Genomic DNA, 22292 nt, shown 5'->3' on the forward strand with positions numbered 1-22292 from the left:
TCGACGATTATTCCAGGTACACAATAACGTATCTAATGAAGCACAAAAGTGAGACATTAGAAAAACTTCAAGATTTTGTAGCTATGACAAGCAACAAGTTTCAAAGGAAACCTGGAATAATACGCACTGACAATGGAGGGGAATATATGAATAAAGAGATGGAATCATACCTAAAGAAACAAGGTATTATACAACAAACAACCGTACCATACACTCCTGAGCAAAACGGTGTAGCGGAAAGAAAGAATCGCACTCTTGTAGAAATGACAAGATGTATGCTTACCTAACAAATACTGGGGAGAAGCAATAATGACTGCAACATACCTACAAAACAGGCTCCCATCAAAACCTATTGAGAGTACACCATATGAAATGTGGAATGGATCAAAACCTAACGTAGGACACATCAGAGTATTTGGCTGTAAAGCATATGCCCACATTCCAAGTCAGAAACGCTCCAAGTGGGAGAACAAAGCCATAGAAGGCATTCTGGTTGGCTACAGTGAGCAGAGTAAGGGATATAGAATCCTTTGTCCAAAGACCAACAAGGTCACAGTAAGCCGCAGTGTTTATTTTAATGAAAGTGAAGCACCAGATAATACAATTCTTGAAAAATGTGGAGAGGATTTACACACTGAATCGGCAAGAGACACTGATTTATGTGAAGCAGGACAAGAGCCAGAACAAGAAGTGGAACTTACAATCAACGATCCAATAGAACCCACTGAACAACAAGAAATCAGAAGATCCTCACGATTGACAAAAGGGATACCACCCCGCAGGTTATCATACGCTGCTAAAACACATCAAACACAGGAGCCAACATCCTGGGAAGACATAGAAACTTTGCCGAGAAGGGAAGCCGATCAGTGGAGAAAAGCAGCTGAAGAAGAAATAAAATCACTTCAAGAAAATAAAACTTGCAATTGCCCAAGGCCCCATGTGCTCTAAAAGCCCCCTTACAACAGCAGAAATTGAGTATTACAGCTATGCCCAGTCACTGTAATGCTGCAGGTTGGAATATCCATAGCCCTGTAATGACTGCATATAGATAGGTATAGTATATACCTGCTGCTCTATATAGACCTCTGTGTCTTCACAGCTTCTTGTGGCTCTGTCATGTGATTTCTCATGTGACAGAACTGCAAAAAGAAGTTAGGGGTGAGCTTTCTTTGAAATTCTGACAGGTGTACATCAACTCATTGGTTGTGCTTTAATGCTCTTTCTCAAAAACGCAAGTTTTTGGTGTTGATCTAATAAAGAAGAAAAAAAACGTTCCCTTAGATAAGATAATAAAGTGAATCTGTTTTAACTGAACACAAAAACCCTCCCAAAAAAACAAGATTTTGCCTTGAACGTAATTGAATGATTGAACACACATTCACTTTCGTCCCCAACTTGCTTTGCTAAAGCTGGTCATAGATGGTTTGAAGTTCAGATGGTTCAACAGAGGTCAGACACATTTGCATCAGTGTGTGGCTGTCCCTGTCCAACAGAAGTTGATAGTTTGATCAACTTCTGTCAAAAGGATTTGCTGGAAAACTTAGTATTCTAAGTATTGCTGTCAGAATGCAATGTCCCAGTGAGGAGAATACCTTCATCCTCCTTGCTTATGTGGATAGAGGAATCTGCTAGGTTTTTTTCCATTCAGCACACTGGCTGAAAGAAAAAAACTGCCTGTCTGTGGCCAATTTTAGTAAGAATTCTCTCCTTGAGAGTACTTCTATTAGTCAGCCATCTTGTTGAAAATTCCCATTATAGCTAGATTTTATCTCAATAGTTGTAAAAAGAGAACAAAAAACTTTTAATAAAGTTGAGGTATGCTTACATACATTTATGCCATGCTACAAAATGCTGAATAGTTTTTTGAACTTACACATTTTGTAACATTGTTTTCCTTTGAGTTTAATTTGTACATACCCTACTGTGAAGATCTGACTGTCTAATGACACAATACATGATACAATGTCCGCATGCTGGTGGTCAGTAAAGCTCTTCTTTAGGTTGATCACATGTCCACAGGTTTTCTGTTCATCTAGTGGGTAGATTGTAAGGTGATTCTTAAATCCACATACTAACAAATGACGGCGGAAATTCATGGCAATGCTAAAGATTGGACTTCCCAGCTGAAAACGAAAACACAGAAAAATGTTATTTCTTATAGAGGTGTTTTATAAAAGAAGGGTATTGTCGCAGTCAATCAAGATCCACACTTCCTAACAAAAGCAAACCCACTGGTAAGGGCGCACCGATCTAAAGCAATAGCCAGTAGTGAAGTTATAGTCACCTTGATTTTATCCCACACAACTGCTCCAGAAGTCCATACAATAAGTGAACCATCATTGGAAGAGGAGAAAATGAGCTTTGTATCTGCCCAGTACAACAGACTAGTGACCATTCCTGAATGTTCTGAGGCTGACTGAGACATACGGCCACTGTCCAGATCCCACCATTTGATCACTCCATCTAGAAAATGGAATCAGATATTGAATTTATTTACAAACTACAGTAAATAGGCTTAAGCAGCAAAAGACAATTCATGATGTTGACTAGTAAATTACTAGAGTCATATAGAGAACTCTGAATTGTGCTAAGGTCACAAAAGCAATTCAATTACATTAATTACAATTTTACTGTATGTTTCTGATTTTGTAAGCTTTGGATGCCTGCTTATGGATAAACGTGTTACCGATGGTGCTTGCTCACCACCATCAACTACAAGACCTTGTGTTTAAATGTACTCACATATCCATATATTTTAAATAAATATAGTGCAAAGCACAAATAGGTTTCCATGTGCACAAGACCCAAGCCCTACACAGTCTATAAACTCAAAGCCAATATAGTAACATAAAGTCCATGCAAAGTAAAAAATGTTTCATAATCCACTGTTCCCACTGCCAAGTGATCCACCACCAACAGCCAAGGTACTCTCCTTACTCACTAGATGCCAATGACCTCCTTGTTGTACAATAAGAAAAGTCATATAGTATGTTGTGGTCACCTCAGGACCTCCTTAGTCGTCACCTCTCCCCGTTACATCCACGCAGTAGGGCTGGAAGTGTCACACTGGAAGTTCCGCTTGACGCATTTCACCATCAAAGTGTGACGTCTTCAGAAGCAGGAAGACATGGTGCGCAACTCCCCTCTATATGCTCTACGGCAAACCTGCCCTCACCATACACATTATCAACAAATTTTGAATTAAGAGAAAACAACCAAGGGTTGGTTCTTAATACTTAGTATTGATGTACCATCTATGCCTTAAATCACTATCCAAAAAGTCCATTAGTAATTTGTGGATCAACAAACTACTATGTCATATCTAATTTCTACAAATGCCATCTTATAGTGGAAAATGATATTACCTCTCTATTACAAATAATTGCCTTATTTTTCTTGTTCTACCAAAAATATTAATAATAATAAATCCTAAAAAAATCCTACAAAATTTATATAACTGTGGATAACTTATAATATTATGGCCCATATTTAAAAGGAATAATATACCTCCTCCTTAGCTGTTTACTCTTTAACAGATATTCAAAAATTCGAAATAAAGCAGTTGATATCTGTATCTTTATTCAAACCATCCGGTGTCAGAGTACACAGTTCATGTATCCAGCACGTCTCATCCATGGACACTGCTTTATACATGTCTGTGCCTCTACAGTGAAACTCCACCTTATCAATGCCACAAAAAGATAGCAGGCTAGGGTTCATTGTTATAGTCTTCTTTACTGAGAATAACTATCCCCCCCTCCTTATCCGCAGGGCGGATGACCACATCATTTCTGCTATCTATTTCCCTAATGCCTCCCTAAATGTCTTGCTTTTTCCTAGAATTATTCTTTATTTGCTTTATATCCTTTTCCACAACAGATTTAAAAACCTCTATAAAATGATTTGTTGAACCGTTTGGATTACAAACAGAATTATTTTTAAGACCACTATTTTTGATAAAGTGGACTATCTGAACTGACCGTCCCCTTATTCTCAGCGAAATATTTATATTCAGCTTCCGTGTAAACTTTTTTATATCTATATATGCATGGAGTTCATAAAATCCCTGTCCGGGGCATTTATGTCCTAAGTCCAATACTTTCAGTTCATTATCTGAAAATTGCACTCCGCTATGATTAAAGATACCCTCCCCTAGTTTCCTCTCTTCCTTTTTTCTGTAGCCTCCCCTACACCCTCTGTATCTTTTGCCACCTCTCCTTCTCATTTCTCTTACGTTGCTTATGGATGAAACAAAATATTCTACTGCATGATGTGTATGTCCTTCTCTGGCAGAAAGATAGCAGGTAGCCTACAGGGCACGGAACTGGAAATATCTCATCCACATATTCTTATGGCTCAGCAAAGGGTATTCCCGGAAAACCAGACTAATGGTAAGAAGATTCAGCAGTAGTCTGGCCTAGAGCACTACAGCTACATCTGAGTGAAAACTTAAAGTAAGGCTTAAGACAATTTAAAAATTTTTTTGGATAGAGTAAGGAAATTTTATAACCCCTGCCAGTTTTTTTTTTTTGCCATCCATGTCCCCTTGGGGAGATTTATCATCACTTCCTGCCCCATAGCCAAAACAGGATGGGAGAGGAAATGCCTACAAAATAAGAGAATACCTGGTTGTCACCAGGATCACAAGAACTAATGTCCACATTAGATGACTTCCCCTCTGTTTTGGGGACAACTCAAAATTGGAGATTTTCTTTCCCTTTCACTCTCAGTGATAATGATAAACAGGACAAATTGGGAAGCTGAATCTCCCTAACAGGGGCCCAGACAGCAATAAAACCTGACAGGTGTTCTATTCCATCTTCACTCTATCAAAAAATAAAAAAGTTTTGCCTTCAGGTATACTTAAAGCACTGGGCAGGTAAGCTTGTTTGTATTTTAGGACTTAATTTATATTTTTTTCTGGTGTTTTCTTTAGGGTTTTCTGTTGTTACAGATCTGTCAAAACATTAGATGACTGTGTTCTGACCCCCTGTTTTAGGTGGATGTGTCTATATGTGACAACCTATCCAGCCAATAAATCTCAAGGGAAAAATCAATTTTCTGGGTTATATTATATCCCTGAGATACAAGGATTAACATTTGTGTGCATGCCTTTGTGTCTTTTTGTAGCAGATGAGATAATTTTTTTAATGGCTGGACACCGACATCTATGGTCATCAGCTTGCCAAGTGTGCCACCTTTAGTCAAGGTATTTGTACTCGCTCTTTTGCCACAAATTTAGTACCCAAGGCAGGTGAACTTCTGATTTGGATTCTAAAGTGTAAAGCAAGTATCACATACCATAAGTGAACCACAATAACAAAAGTCTCCTGCCCATAAGACATACCCTCTAAGGCGTTTCACTCTCTGAGGGCTTAATCGAAGATTGTAATCCTCTACAACTAAGCCCTCAGTGTGTAAAACGAGTTAATGGGGAATGTCTTCTTGGTGAGAAACCGGACTGAAGCCTACCTATGGATTTTTGTTATTGTGGTTCACTGACAGTGTGCTACACTTGCATTATATTTTGGAATCATATCACTAAGACGTACTCTACTAGTAGACCACCACCTGTTAGCAGTGGAATCAGCTGGTTCATCACACAGTGGCATTGTTGAACCTTTTTTCTTCTTACTGACTTTGGAGTTATACAGTAGTCTCGGTAATTGGTGTGAATAGTCAATAAGAGTACCTTCAAAGCCTGTGAGAAACTCTCGTCTTGCTGAGTGGTACCCAAGCGATGTAATGGATCGTTGGTGACAGTCTCGCACACTAAGGTGTTTCTGCATTGCCATGTTGACAGCTCCAGTATGACATTCAAGAATACACGTTCTGACAGCATCCACATTGGACCATGTTACTTTTACTGCAAAAGCTATAAAAAGATTCAGAGTAATGTATTAGTCACTGATTATCCGTGGCTTTAAAACACAGTTCATGTAGAGCAGGAGTAGGCAACCTTTCAGAGGTTGAGATCTATGTGGAGAACATGGAGTAAATCAAATATCCCCTGGGGGGGTTCTAGGAGGCCCCCTGTCCTTTTCTCATCAAAGTCCCCCCCACTGTAGTTTACTCTGCCCCCCCTCCCACAGTGTCTCCTAAGCCCCCCTCCCACAGAGTCTCCTGTGTCCCCCCTCTCACGGTGTCTACTAAGCCCCCCCAGAGAATTTCCTGTGTCCCCACATCCCACAGTGTCTCCTGTGTCCCCCCTCCCACAGTATCTCCTAAGCCCCCCCACAGTCTCCTGTGTCCCCCCTTCCACAGTGTCTCCTAAGCCCCCCCTTCCCACAGTGTCTCCCAAGACTCCCCTCCTACAGAGTCACCTCTGTCCCCCTTCCCACAATGTCCCCTGTGTCCCCCCTCCTACAGAGTCTCCTCTGTCCCCCTTCCCACAGTGTCTTCTGTGTCCCCCCTCCTGCAGTGTCTCCTAAGCCCCCCCCCACGGAGTCTCCTGTGTCCCACCTCCCACAGTGTCTCCTAAGCCCCCCCCCACAGAGTCTCCTGTCTCCACCCTCCCACAGTGTCTCCTAAGCCCCCTCTCCTACAGAGTCTCCCCTGTCCCCCCTCCCACAGTGTCTCCTGTTTCCCTCCTCTCACAGAATCTCCTGTGTCCCCTCTCCCACAGTGTCTCCTGTGTCCCCCCTCCTGCAGTGTCTCCTAAGCCCCTGCTGTGACGAGCACTGTGCCTGACCCCTGCCCTTCTCACCAACTCATAACATATGACTAGCTAATGTCACACCTTACTGTCACCTGTATAACAATGCCCCTCTCAGGTGCACCCTGCACAAAGATTTTCCAGCTCGCAGGACCACAGTCTAGGTGCCAGCAGCCTGAGAGTGTTTGTCACTGGGTTAGTTTAATTATGCAATTAACCCTTCAAACTCCAAACTGCCACCAGATAACTTTGGGCCTATCAACCCTTCACAATGTTAGCAAGAACAAATGTGAACAATAAATGTCTGCAACACACACTGTCACCACAGACAGGTATATTCAGAGAAGAGAATAAAAATATATAGTAAGCGCTCATTTAAAATATGAAGCAGCTGAACATTAAGGAAAACACATAAAAAGTCCCGAAATACATAAATAAAAGAAAATGCAGCGCTCTTAAAAATTAATGAATATAGTGATAAACACAGTCCGATGAGAACAGTGCTCCTTGATTCCCAGTGCAAATGGTAGAAATTCACACTAACCAGAACGCGCATGGAATTGCGCATGTATATATATATATCCTGAAGATCCCCTGTCCTCTTAGGTCTGGTCAGGGAAATAGCTGGGAAAGATGGAAATCCTACGCCCTCTTGTGGTAAGAAAGTGGTCCAGCAGGTCAGAGCAGTATCAATCAGGATAAGCCTCCAAATATGCTGACACAGGGATCACCAGGGCTGCAAGGATGGAAGAAGCTCGGAATAACCGGACCTCTCCGATCACACCAACGAATGGCGCTCACAATGCTCCGTAGGAGGCGGGGTCACCGCGCACGCGCAGCCGGCTCCTCCTTGGCCACCTCCCTCGCAGCTACCAAAGTCTACACACAACACACAGCTGGCCCGAGAACACACACACTCTGGAGTCCGGGCGTATGACGTCTACAGAGTCACACCAAAGACTCCAGAGTGTGTGTGTTGACTAAGTTATTGTTGTTTTATGATAGGGCAGAAGAAAGTGTTTTTCATGGTTCCTGGAAACAGACATAATACCAAGACTAATTAGCTGTTTACAGCCCTGGACATTGGAGTCTATTTGTGTTTTAATTAAGAGAAGAAGCTCTTTTGAAGCTTGTTAAAAGTTACAGCTACAAATTCCATAGTTTGCAAAGGGGTAGGGGTAAGAACAGGAATGCTACTCCTGAAACCAAAATGCTAAGACCTTATCAAAATGGCTGTCGCGTACAGCTTCCATTGTCTCTATTGCACCCAGTTGTTACACCCCCCACAGTCTCCTGTGTCCCCCCCTCCCACAGTGTCTCCTAAGCCCCCCCCACAGAGAGTCCCCTGTGTCCCCCCTCCCACAGTGTCTCTTAAGCCACCCCCCACAGAATCTCCTGTGGCCCCCCTCCCACAGTGTCTCCTAAGCCCTTCCCCTCCCACAATGTCTCCTAATCTCCCCCTCCCACAGAGTCTCCTGTGTCCCCCCTCCCACAGTGTCTCCCAAGCCCCCCTCCCACAGAGTCCTGTGTCCCCCCTCTCACAGTGTGTCCTAAGACCCCCCACAGTGTCTCTTAAGCCCCCCTCTCACAGTGTCTTCTAACTTCCCCCCCCCCAGTGTCTCCTGTGTCCCTTTCATATCACACAGGTAGCACTGCCTACCTGTCAGCATGTGTAGAGATCAAAAGACAACACAGTGCTGGGTGGAAGGTGGAATCACCAAGTTGGTAATTGGCTGCTAGGTCAGCCTAGCAAACAATGACTGAACAGCTTCCACCCCCCGACCCAGCCCGCCATCCATCAATATGCTGCCTCCTGGTGGAGGCTGGGGGAGGCAGAACCATGGTCACGATTGACCAGTTGGCTCCCCATGGTCGACCGGTTGATTGAGATTGATTGGTTTCTGACCCCTACATAAGTGAGAACAAGGAAAAATACATATTGTTGGTCTCTATGCACATTTTACATTGCAACAATTGTTTTTCATAATGGAGCTGTCATTTTTGGATATAATGGCAATTGATTTTGTCAACTCTCTGAAAATGATGATGGTTCCTTGCAGTGCCAAATTACCAATAGGCAGAGTAAGCACCACCATATGGACCCCATGCTGTTTAAGGGCCATGTGACAACAGATAAAAATACTATTGATTTGATCTTGAAAGAAAATTACAATGACACGTTCTTAAATTTTTTTTTACAAAAGATCGAAAAAAATCAGCTCAATTATTCAATTTTCAATTTAACCTACATACAGTACGTGCAATGTACAGGTCATCTCCATTTAGTGCCTGACCTGCATATGACTTTATTGCACTATAGCGCACACACAAGAAACCTCCAGAAACCTGCGAGGGGGGCCCCAAGGTTTTAACTACCTAGGGGCCTCCACAGGGTTTAATCCAGCACTGTTTTCTTGTGTTTTTACTTACTTACTTTACTTATATACAAAAGACAACTGCTGTCTCACAGCAGCTTCTCTAATAGCATGATAGTTTATCCAAGAAGAGATATTTCTAAAGAATCTCAGGAACCTTTTATGGGTTTTAAGGACCTTTTGGCTTTAGTATGTTTGTAGCTTTTCTCCAGACATAAATCTTCTTGCTAATCACTTTTAAAGGAGAATTGTACTTAATGCTATTTGAGTATAAATTGACCCCATAACATAACCCTGATCCAGCTTAAAAAAAAAAGATTTTGAAAGCAAAAAGCCTTATTGTTTACAGAGCTTCATGACTCACATGAAGCCATACACACAGGGAACAAAAAAAAAATTCAAACTACCACTGCTCCTTTTCAGTATATTGTAGCTGTTAATTGTAGGGGCATGCAACATGACTCGCTTTAATTCTGGCAACAAATGGGACATTGCCCGCACTGCTGCCAGAACACAGCAAAGCTTACTGTATGGAGCTAATGCTACAACAGTATAATACAGCACACATAGCAGCTGCGTTGTTCTGTACCAGAACTGCACTATATTGCCAGAAGTATTGGGACGCCAGCCTTTTTTGGCATCCCAGTCTTAGTCTGTAGAGTTCAATATTGAGGCGGCCCATCCTTTGCAGCTATAACAGCTTCAACTCTTCTGGGAAGGCTGTCCACAAGGTTTAGGAGTGTGTCTATGGGAATGTTTGACCATTCTTCCAGAAGCACATTTGTGAGGTCAGGCACTGATGTCAGAGGAGAAGGCCTGGCTCGCAGTCTCAGCTCTAATTCATCCCGAAGGTGTTCTATTGGGTTGAGGTCAGGACTCTGTGCAGGCCAGTCAAGTTCCTCTACCCTAAACTTACTCACCCATGTTTTTAAGGACCTTGCTTTGTGCAATTGTGCGCAGTCATGTTGGAACAGGAAGGGGCCATCCCCAAACTGTTCCCACAAAGTTAGGAGCGTGAAATTGTCCAAAATGTCCTGGTATGCTGACGTCTTGAGAGTTCCCTTCACTGGAGCTAAGGGGCCCAACCCCTGAAAAACAACCCCACACCATAATCCCCCCCCCCAGCAAACTTTACACTTGTCACAATGCAGTTAGGCAAGTACCGTTCTCCTGGCAACTACCAAACCCAGATACAGTCAGGTCCATAAATATTGGGACATCGACACAATTCTAACATTTTTGGCTCTATACACCACCACAATGGATTTAAAATGAAACAAACAAGATGTGCTTTAACTGCAGACTGTCAGCTTTAATTTGAGGGTATTTACATCCAAATCAGGTGAACGGTGTAGGAATTACAACAGTTTGCATATGTGCCTCCCACTTGTTAAGGGACCAAAAGTAATGGGACAGAAAAATAATCATAAATCAAACTTTCACTTTTTAATACTTGGTTGCAAATCCTTTGCAGTCAATTACAGCCTGAAGTCTGGAACGCATAGACAGCACCAGATGCTGGGTTTCATCCCTGGTGATGCTCTGCCAGGCCTCTACTGCAACTGTCTTCAGTTTCTGCTTGTTCTTGGGGCATTTTCACTTCAGTTTTGTCTTCAGCAAGTGAAATGCATGCTCAATCGGATTCAGGTCAGGTGATTGACTTGGCCATTGCATAACATTCCACTTCTTTCCCTTAAAAAAACTCTTTGGTTGCTTGTGCAGTATGCTTTGGGTCATTGTCCATCTGCACTGTGAAGCGGCGTCCAATGAGTTCTGAAGCATTTGGCTGAATATGAGCAGATAATATTGCCCGAAACACTTCAGAACTCATCCTGCTGCTTTTGTCAGCAGTCACATCATCAATAAATACAAGAGAACCAGTTCCATTGGCAGCCATACATGCCCACGCCATGACACTACCACCACCATGCTTCACTGATGAGGTGGTATGCTTAGGATCATGAGCAGTTCCTTTCCTTCTCCATACTCTTCTCTTCCCATCACTCTGGTACAAGTTGATCTTGGTCTCATCTGTCCATAGGATGTTGTTCCAGAACTGTGAAGGCTTTTTTAGATGTTTGGCAAACTCTAATCTGGCCTTCCTGTTTTTGAGGCTCACCAATGGTTTACATCTTGTGGTGAACCCTCTGTATTCACTCTGGTGAAGTCTTCTCTTGATTGTTGACTTTGACACACATACACCTACCTCCTGGAGAGTGTTCTTGATCTGGCCAACTGTTGTGAAGGGTATTTTCTTCACCAGGGAAAGAATTCTTCGGTCATCCACCACAGTTGTTTTCCGTGGTCTTCCGGGTCTTTTGGTGTTGCTGAGCTCACCGCTGCATTCCTTCTTTTTAACAATGTTCCAAACAATTGTTTTGGCCACGCCTAATGTTTTTGCTATCTCTCTGATGGGTTTGTTTTGTTTCTTCAGCCTAATGATGGTTTGCTTCACTGATAGTGACAGCTCTTTGGATCTCATCTTGAGAGTTGACAGCAACAGATTCCAAATGCAAATAGAACACTTGAAATAAACTATGGACCTTTTATCTGCTCATTGTAATTGGGATAATGAGGGAATAACACACACCTAGCCATGGAACAGCTGAGAAGCCAATTGTCCCATTACTTTTGGTCCCTTAACAAGTGGGAGGCACATATGCAAACTGTTGTAATTCCTACACCGTTCATCTGATTTGGATGTAAATACCCTCAAATTAAAGCTGACAGTCTGCAGTTAAAGCACATCTTGTTCGTTTCATTTCAAATCCATTGTGGTGGTGTATAGAGCCAAAAATGTTAGAATTGTGTCGATGTCCCAATATTTATGGACCTGACTGTACGTCCATCAGATTGCCAGACAGAGAAGTGTGATATGCACGGCACAGCCTTCCAAAGCAGCATGCTTATATTGAAGCACTCTGACACAGCCTCCTAGTAAAACACTCCCAGCACACAGTTAACCCTTTGATCGCCCCCCATGTTAACCCCTTCCTGCCCAGCGCCATTAGTACAGTGTCAGTGCTTTTTTTTTAGCACTGATCACTGTATTATTGTCACTTGGGATGTTAGTGACACCAAGTCAGTTCCCCCCAGTGTCAGAATGCAAGTCGCTGATCGCCACCATACTAGTGAAAAAATTCCAGTATCTATGCTGCTATTTGTAAACGCTAAAACTTTCACGCAAACCATTTAATTTACACAAATTGGGATTTTTTTTTTAGCAAAAACATGTACATTTTGGCATTTATCTATGACAAAATTAGATTTTTTAAATTTTTTTACTGGACATGTTTAATAGCAAAAAGTCAAAAATACTGTTTTTTTCTCAAAATTGTCGGTCTTTTTTTAGAGCGCAAAAAATAAAAAATGCACAGGCGATCAAATACCACCAAAAGAAAGCTCAATTCGTGGGAAAAATGCTGCACCCAAATTTCATTTGGGTGCAGCATTGCATGACCGTGCAATTGTCAGCTAAAGTAACAGCGCCATAACGCAAAAAAAATTACTTGGTCAGGAAGGGGGGTAAATCCTCAGGAGGGCAAGTGGTTAATTTACCTCCAGTCTATCACCCGCCAGCTTCTCTGGGTTCAGATACTGATCTACCCTGCACAGAGCCCTTACATCACTTCCTTTTCCTGCCCAAGACTACATGTCCCATGAGACATTGATCTTCACACAGTCACAATCAGAAGTTCTCAGGTACTTACTGACATGTATTGATGGTGTACTGAGCTGGATGTGCACTGCACTGTGTATACTAACATGTATGGATGGTGTACTGAGCTGGATGTGCGCTGCACTGTGTATACTGACATATAAACAAAGAATGCATTCTATAAGCAGAGCAGCTACTTGACTGACCAACTAATCAATAATGAAAAGAGTTGACAAGTATTTTTATACTGTTGATTAGTTGTGTCAGCCCTACAGCTGTGTGCATTGTTCTATAAATAACAATGTGTACATATTAATTTTATACAAGCAAAGTACCTGAGTTAACCACTTCCTGTCCGGACACTTTTACCCCCTTCCTGTCCAGGGCAATTTTCAGCTCTCAGCGCTATCACACTTTGAATGACAATTGCGCGGTCATGCAATACTGTACCCATATGAATTTTTTACCATTTTTTTGAGACAGATAAAGCTTTATTTTGGTGGTATTTATTCACCGCTGGGATTTTTATTTTTTTTACTATGTAAATGAAAAAGTCCAAAAATTTTGAAAAAAAGTGTTTTTTTTAATAAAATTTTGCAAATAAATAATATTTCATCCTAAATCTTGGCCAAAATTTATTCCGTTATTTTTTTAATAAAAAAAAAAAATCCAAATTAGTTTATAACCAAACATTATAATTTTTAAACATTTTTTTTTACATTTTTATTTTATTTTTTTTTATATTATTTTTTATTTTTTACATACTGTCACCCTAGCAGTACAGTGTCACCATGGTGACACTGTACTACTTGTGGGGGGTGATGAAGATTTTTTTTTTTTTTTTTTACACTGATTGCTTTTACACCCATATAGGATGTAAAAGCAATCATTTCTCTTTCTCTCTGTCTGCATTCTTGCAGTCATTGAGAAATACTGAGTGAGCTGTGATTGGTCACAGCTTGTCACATGGTACAAGGCTGTTGTGAATAGCCTTGTACCATGTGACCTCTGTGATCATTCACAGATTTCACACGTAGTAAGCAATGATGTCACAAGTGACATCTTGCTTACTACTTTGCATGTGATCACTGATTCGCCAATCAGTGATCACATGACCGGGACCTCGTACAGAGGTCCCGTCTGACGATCGGTGTTTCACTGTGTCCGGAGGACACAGCGGACACCGGATCGCGGTGGTGCGCACTCCCAGGGAGCGCGCACAGCTAGAAAAGGCGGGTGCCGTTTAGGAACGGCAACCCGACCTTGGACTGCCACCGCCCTGCCGTTTATAAACAGCAGGCGGACGGCAAGAGGTTAACCCTGGTATCGGCCTCTTGCAGTCCTTGTATAGCAGGGCTGGTGTGTGAAAGGAAGAAGCAGAACAAGGAGCCAATCAATTCATGTTCTGATAGGCATGCTGATAGGAGAAGGGCAGAGATGAGCTCATCACTGTGCTGCTTCTCATTTCACTGTCCAGGACAACCTGGGCTCAGAGGAAGAGGATTGAATGATGCTGATCATTAAAAAGAGGATATCTATGACAAAAAAGTGCTACAGGGGAAACCTCTGAATTAATGGTGAACATTGTATCAAAAGCTGGTTTGCCTACTTTATTTTTTATGGGCTGTACATTTTATCTAGTTGTTAGCTGAAGTTCTGCATTAAAGACATAGTTCACCTAAGAAAAAACACAGAAAAAAGAAGTACAGCAGGGGAAATCTGTAGATTGAAGCTGAATATTGTTGCAAAAGATGGTATGTTATTTTGTCTTTTAGCCCTGGTTCACACTGGTGGAACTTGTCTTGTGATTTGACCATTCCAAATCACATGACAAGTAGCACCCTATTGCCGGCAATGGAACTGTTCACATGAGTGCTGCTCTGACAGGAGCACTGATTTTTAAAGTAGTTCCTGCACTATTTTCGCCGATTTCAGGTGCAACTTGAATAGACATCTGTGCATGAAGTTGCACAGATATCAGGCAAGTCACACCTGAAGTCGCACTGCCCTGCAGCTTTGAAATCGCGCTACTTCAAGTGAAGTAGCGTAAAGTCGCATTTAGTGTGAACCAGGGCTTAATAGGCTAGTTATTTTTATTTTGATATTTTTGCCTGGACCTCTGCTTTATTCCTTGTGAAACAACAGAACATGGGAAAAGATATGATTCCATGCGATCATATGCATGGATTAACTTTACCAGCCTTATTTCTTTTTGATGACCCATAGAATGGTCACATGACCATGACCTATATCAGGTACTCCTAGAGGGTGCATTTTACACCCCACTACTTCCACACATCTTCCATGTCTGCTATAGCAATTGCCCCCCTCCCAATCTAAAGATCTTAATGGCTATAGTTCTGCTTTAGTCTAATTTGCAAAGTAATTTTTTTATATTTTTAAATCTGTAGTCTTCATTAAAAATATACCTATTGATCCTGCCATGGAGGTCCTTGTTCAGACACTTCCTGTTATAGAGTAACAATGTCTAACAGCTGTTGCATCCCTAAGGCAACCCCTTGAGTCTGGACTGTATTTCTAAAATAGAATTTGCATAGCTGTTTGTCTAACAAAACTTTATGTAAATTCATTCAAGAAATGTATGAATGGGGGAAATACTGCATTATGGCTACTAGATATAGTTGAGGAGCATACTTACAGTATGTTACCAAAAGTATTTGGCAATTGCCCCTTCCTTCTTTCCTTCCACCCCTCCCTTACTTCCTTATATCCACCCCTCCCTCCCTTCCTTCCACCCACCCACCCCTCCCTTCCTTCCACCTACCCCTCCCTTCCTTCCACCTACCCCTTCCTTCCATCCACCCCTCCAAATCATTGGACTCAGGTGTTCCAATCACCTCCATGGCCACATGTGTATAAAAGCAAGTACCTAGGCATGCAGACTACTTCTACAAACATTTGTGAAAGAATGGGTCGCTCTCAGGAGCTCAGTGAATTCAATTGTGGTACGTGATAGGTTGCCACCTGTGCAATAAGTCCATCCATGAAATTTCCTTGCTACTAAATATTCCACAGTCAACTGTTAGTGGTATTATAACAAAGTGAAAGCAGCTGGGAACAACAGCAACTCAGCCATGAAGTGGTAGGCCACATAAAATGACAGAGCGGGGTCAGTGCATGCTGAAGCGCACAATGCGCAGAAGTCGCCAACTGTTTGCAGAGCCAACAACTAAAGACTTTCAAACTTTGTGTGGCCTTCAGATTAGCACAACATGCGTAGAGAGCTTCATGGAATGGGTTTCCATGGCTGAGCAGCTGCATCCAAGCCTTACATCACCAAGTGCAATGCAAAGCGGCAGATGCATTGGTGGACTCTAGAGCAGTGGAAACGTGTTCTCTGTAGTGATGAATCATGCTTCTCTGTCTGGCAATCCGATGGACGTGTCTGGGTTTGCTCCTTCAGCAGAAGAGTTGTGTACTGTCTACAGTTTATGAACGTTTTTTTTTATGTCATTCGTTAGTCTTCACATGTACTATAACATTATATAAATTTGCTTAAACGTAAACCAGTGCATATTTTTGTTGACTCACGAAACAACAGCCCACCTAGTGGCTATTCTATTAGATTGTAAGTTCCTAGGAGCAGGGCCCTCCTAACCCTCTTGTATTGTTATTATTCACATCAGTCCCTAACCCTCAAGAGGCATACAATCTAAGGTCCTTAACTTACATTCATACATACACATACTATGACCAATTTAGACAGAATCCAATTAACCTACCAGCATGTCTTTGGAGTGTGGGAGGAAACCCACACAGGCACAGGGAGAACATGCAAACTCCAGGCAAGTGGTGCTGTGGTTGGGATTTGAACCAATGACCGGAGTACTGCCAGGTAAAAGTGCTAACCATTTTGCCACTGTGCTGCCAATTTATCTTTGAATTGTATTGTTGCTTTATTGTCTCCCTTTATATTAGACAGAATCCAATTAACATGCAGACTCCACCCCTGCAACATCGCCAAAATACGCCCATTCGTAACCCCAGAAACCACTAAACAACTCATCCACTCCCTCATCATATCACAAATCAATTACTGCAACTCCCTCCTCACTGGCCTGCCTCGCCACAGGCTATCCCTGCTTCAGTCGATCCTGAATACGGCAGCCAGACTCATCCACCTTACCAACTGCTCCATTTCTTCCACCCCTCCACTGGCTTCCGATTGCCCAATGGATCAAATTCAAAATGCTAACACCGACGTACAAAGCTGTCCATAACTCTGCCCCAAACTACATCACCGACCTAATATCCAAATACCACCCAAAACGCACTCTCCACTCCTCACAAGACCTCCTTCTCTCTAGTTCCCTGGTCTCCTCCTCCCATGCCCACCTCCAGGACTTCTCCAGGGCATCACCCATCCTCTGGAACTCCCTGCCCCAATCCATCAGACTATCACCTACTCTCCTCTCCTTTAGGTGCACCCTGAAAACCCATCTCTTCAGGGAAGCCTACCCCACCCCCTGCTAACTTGCCGACCTCCTCCACTCTTCCCACAACTCCATCCCCCACAGCTACAGTTGTGTCCAAAATTATTCAACCCCCACTGAAATTGAGTGTTTTGGCCAGTTTGACATTGCTTTTGATCATTCAGTCATCTTGCTTACATTTACATTAAAGAGGCACTTGTAGGTCAGACAAATATAACATAACAGTTATAATGAAATAACCACAAATGTCTTTTCTGTGCTCACAGCATTATCAGTTTTATTCAACCCCCAAGTGACATTCAATCTTAGTACTTAGTACAGCATCCTTTTACAGTTATAACAGCTTTTAAACGTGAAGCATAGCTTGACACAAGTGTCTTGCAGCGATCTACGGGTATCTTCGCCCATTCTTCATGGGCAAAGGCCTCCAGTTCAGTCACATTCTTAGGCTTGCGCACTGCAACTGCTTTCTTTAAGTCCCACCAGAGGTTCTCAATCGGATTTAAGTCTGGTGACTGCGATGGCCACTCCAAAATGTTCCAGCCTTTCCTCTGCAACCATGCTCTAGTGGACTTGGAGGTATGCTTGGGATCATTGTCCTGTTGAAAGGTCCAACGTCTCCCAAGCCTCAGGTGTGTGACGGACTGCATCACGTTTCCATCCAATATCTCCTGGTACTGAAGAGAATTCATGGTACCTTGCACACGCTGAAGCTTCCCTGTACCTGCAGAAGCAAAACAGCCCCAAAGCATGATTGACCCTCCACCATGCTTCACAGTAGGCAAGGTGTTCTTTTCATCATAGGCCTTGTTCTTCCTCCTCCAAACATAGCGTTGATCCATGGGCCCAAACAGTTCTAATTTTGTTTCATCAGTCCACAGAACACTATCCCACAACTTTTGTGGTTTGTCCACATGGCTTTTGGCATACTGCAGTCGACTCTTCTTATTCTTTGGAGACAGCAAGGGGGTACGCCTGGGAGTTCTGGCACGGAGGCCTTCATTACGCAGTGTGCGTCTTATTGTCTGGGCTGAAACTTCTGTACCCACATCTGACAAATCTTTTCTCAGTTCCTCAGCAGTCACACGGGGACTTCTCTCCACTCTACGCTTCAGGTAGCGCACAGCAGTCGAAGTCAGCATCTTCTTTCTGCCACGACCAGGTAGCGTTTCAACAGTGCCCTTTGCCTTGAATTTGCGAATGATGCTTCCTAAGGTGTCTCTTGGTATGTTTAACATCTTTGCAATCTTCTTATAGCCATTGCCCTTCCTGTGAAGAGAAATCACCTCTTCTCTTGTCTTCCTGGACCATTCTCTTGCCTTCACCATGTTTGTAACCACACCAGTAAATGTCTAGAAGGAGCTGAGTATCACAGTCATTTTAAAGCTGCCTAATTGGTGCTTATTATGCTTGATTGCTGCTCGGTGACATCCACAGGTGTTTTCAATACCTGATGGAAAGCACCTGTATGAACCTCTGTTCTTCAGAGTGGTAGTCTTTAAGGGGTTGAATAATTGTGGCAATGAAGAAACCACATAAGAACCATTTACTACTGTATTACATAAACAATTGATGTCATTTTAGTTGCATTTGGGTAGTTACAACGTCCTTGTAGGATTTGATTCTGAATACAATTCCAAATGTACACTATAGTCCCTAAACCCCTTTACAGCATTGGGGGTTGAATAATTTTGGACACAACTGTATTTCCTCCTGTACCACTATCCCCCCCTCCTAGATTGTAAGCTCCAAGGAGCAGGGCCCTCGGACCCCTCGTGTATCACATTGTATTGTTATTGTACTGTCTCATGTATTGTCTCCCATTGTAATGTGCAGCGCTGAGTGAACTATTGGCGCTTTATAAATACTGTACAATAAAAATAATAATAATATTGTAAAGCACTACCCAAACTGTTGTTGTTATATAAATCCTGTATAATAATAATAACTAGAAAAGCTACAATTTCAGGGGAAATAGTGTGAAGTGTTCTTGCCTCCACCAGTAGTCTACAACTGGAGTGGGCAGAGTAACTGGGTTGAGTGGCTTGAGTAACTATTGTGTGGTTGGAGTGGCTGGAGTAACTGTGAAAAGGTTGGACTGGGCAGAGTAACTTTATGGAGTGGGCAGAGTAACTGTGTGGAGTATTTGGAGTAAAGATAGTGAACATTACACTAACCAATTGATTGATCAAATTTAAAAAGTGCACATGGCAAGCTTGATAGAGTGAGAAATGCATTTCAACTTTTAATTAGCTTTTGTCACTCTGCTGCCTGCTCACACACCTGGTTTCCTATGGCAACTCACTCTACAGCAAGGGCAGAGAAGAGCGGTTAAAAACAAACTGCTCCAACTTGTTCACTGCACTGGCAGTTGCCATCTTCAAATGGTTGTAGTTTAAAAATTATAAATCCTACACCGAAGAGCTTTATATTGTGAGAATCACAAGACCAAGACCTACATTTCGATGCATAGTATGTCTCTGCAATATTAAAAATGAAGGCACAGTCCCAGTTTAGAAATTGCCCTTCAAATTTGAGGTGGCTAGAGTGGAGTTTCAATGAATGTCAATGGGCGGCGTGAGTAGCAAACAAATGGTCATATTGTGAAAACTATCAGGACTATGGCTTAGCTGTGGACATTTTTAGTGGCAGCAGGGATAGCTGAACGTTTTGATATAAGATTTGTGTAGGTGGGCTTTAAAATGAGGGAGTGATGGCAGTTTAGAAATCATGTCCTGATTTTTCAGCTCACACTCTAGCTTTTGTCAGCTCCCACTCTAGTTTTGAACATTCCGCCATACATTCCTATGGGACCAATTTTACCACAAAAACGCCGATATTTCGTGAAACATTCGGCGAAACGTTCCACAAAGTAATAGCACACCAATCAGGAACAATCCACACGTTTCGGTATATTACTGTCTATGTAGTGTAAAAACTGTGGGAGGAGTTAGGGTGGTAAATTTGGCTATAATAATAAGAATATATATGTGAGATAACAGTAAGTGGTCTTGCCATGCAAGAACACTTAATAATAATTTTTCTTCTAATAAATAGTCTTTGATCTGCAGATAACATTCAGTTTTTCCCCATTTGCCCAGAACAAATTTACATGCAGTATTGATGGGCAAACAGCTATGCAGTGTTTTTATGAATATACCCCTAACTGTCATTTGGTTAAGCTTTATTTGACATATATAAATCACTTGACAGTAAAACAGTGCACATATTTGTTAGCTCATGAAACTGAGACAACAGCCCATCTAGTGACCAGTTTTTTTTTTCCAATAAATAACCTTCGATCTGCAAAGAATATAGTCGGAGAACAATCAATTTTGCTCCATTCACCCTGAATGAACTTACATGCAATTTTGATGGACGCACAGCTATGCAATTTTTTGTTTATGACTACACACCTAAATGTCATTCGGTTAAGCTATACATCTACTTTAACGTTGTATAAATTGCTTGAAAGTTTGTTGGCTCACTACATTGAGACAGAAGCACTTATATATTATTATATTAATAGAATATTTCAACGTATGTGCTACATTAGTACATTACTGTCATATTACCCTACAGTACAATAGCAACAGAAATTTGCATGGCAATGTAACTGAGCCTATGGCACTAAATTGCAAACTTGAGCTTGTTTAGTAAAGTGTGTAGAAGATTACCTTAGTGTGGATGATCAGCTACAGAATATTGGTCACTTTTCATTACAAATGACCTTAATCATTAGTATAGACCAGACAGGACAACCTGGAATGTATGTGCAGTAAAAGTCCATTGCAGTGTCATCAAGTGCCATTACCTGCATCAGACTCTTGTCAACATTCTTTACGTTGAGGACGACATGTTGCATTCAACTTGTGTTTGGGACATTGTATTATTTCCTGCTGCTGTCTCTATGGGAACTAGTTTCCACACTCTTTTGTCTGCTTCTCTGAAGAAACAGATTCAGTCCTCCTCCCAAACGGCCATGTCTGGGCGTCTGGCTTCTTTAGAAACCATTTGACTATTCTGATATATTTCCATGAGAATTTGTTTATTGGATTTGGATTTGGGATTAACTTTATTTTCAGTGTTTTATACTCTTTTCAAATGCTAATTACCACTGCTAATATGAAAACCATTTGCATAACTCAAATGAAGAGTGACATTAAAACAAAGCATTCCCTGTAGGAAAAAAAATGACTGCATTCAAATTTGGGAAATATGAGAGAACAACCGCAAACACTAATAAAGTAAGCAAAAGCTGCTTCAGCTGAGGAAGAAAAATAACATGATTTTGTCAAGGAAAAACCTGGGCTTCAAAGCAGACTTTACACATCAGTGGCAAGGGTCACTTATTCAAGGTATCGCCCCTCCCTAAAATAATGGATGAAAGTACATATAAAGAAAAAAAAAGGTTATATAATATATTTCCTTACCTGGGGAAAAAGGTTATATAAAATGCTTACCTTTCCCTTGGCTTTCTCCCATCTAGGCAAGGGTGACATCATCCTCCTTAGACTCCATGTACATGGGACATTTGGAAAACACTTCTGAACGATGGAAACTGACTACTGGAAAATGTGGGTTAAAAAACGTCTATTTAGCCATGTTTGCATACCGCGTTTATGCGCGTTTATGAGCGTTTGCGTTTAGAAGCGTTTTTTAAAGATAACTTCAGGAGACCTTCCTGATGCCTGATATCTCAGTGTGAAGCACTGTCACTAATGCTGCCTACCTCTGTCCTATTGCCATGTACAGATGACTTACATGTGCAAACCATGTAAGCATACACATATAAATAAAGACAGCATTCATATGTAGTGACAGCAACATGGCATTCATATGTAAATAGTAGCGGAAATGTGGCATTCATCTGTATATTATCCCCCCCCCCCGTTCCCCCCCAGTCACCAACACCTCTGTTGGTGGTCAGTGTAAATTCCAACCTTACATTGGTGGCCAGTGTAGAAATTTATTGGTTGTGGTTGTAAAATCCCTCATTACACTGGGTGTTAGTTTACATTCTTCTTTACATTGGTGGTCAGTGCAGATTCCCCGTTACATTGGTAGCCATTGTAAATTTCCCTTTACATTGGTGGTAAGTGCAGAATTGCTCTTACACCGTCGGTCAGGGTAAATCCCCCTTACAT

The 22292-nt window shown here is 41.9% G+C and overlaps 1 protein-coding gene across 1 annotated transcript in view; it reads right to left on the minus strand.

Annotated features, from left to right (window-relative positions):
• Positions 1-21035, minus strand: part of LOC149467828 (uncharacterized) — a 61987-nt gene extending 40952 nt beyond the window's left edge. Inside the window, exons 1-4 of the mRNA XM_089671121.1 lie at positions 20960-21035; positions 5696-5878; positions 2288-2466; positions 1921-2126 (exon numbers count right to left, since the gene is read on the minus strand). Coding sequence (XP_089527247.1) covers positions 1921-2126; positions 2288-2466; positions 5696-5798 — 488 coding nt within the window. The 5' untranslated portion in view covers positions 5799-5878; positions 20960-21035. The remainder of the gene's footprint in view (positions 1-1920; positions 2127-2287; positions 2467-5695; positions 5879-20959) is intronic.
• Between the last annotated feature and the right edge of the window lie 1257 nt (positions 21036-22292).

Source organism: Staurois parvus, unplaced genomic scaffold (assembly GCF_062004578.1).
Source record: "Staurois parvus isolate SC_StPar_1 unplaced genomic scaffold, SC_StPar_1.0 ptg000099l, whole genome shotgun sequence".
Classification (NCBI taxonomy): Eukaryota; Metazoa; Chordata; class Amphibia; order Anura; family Ranidae; genus Staurois; species Staurois parvus.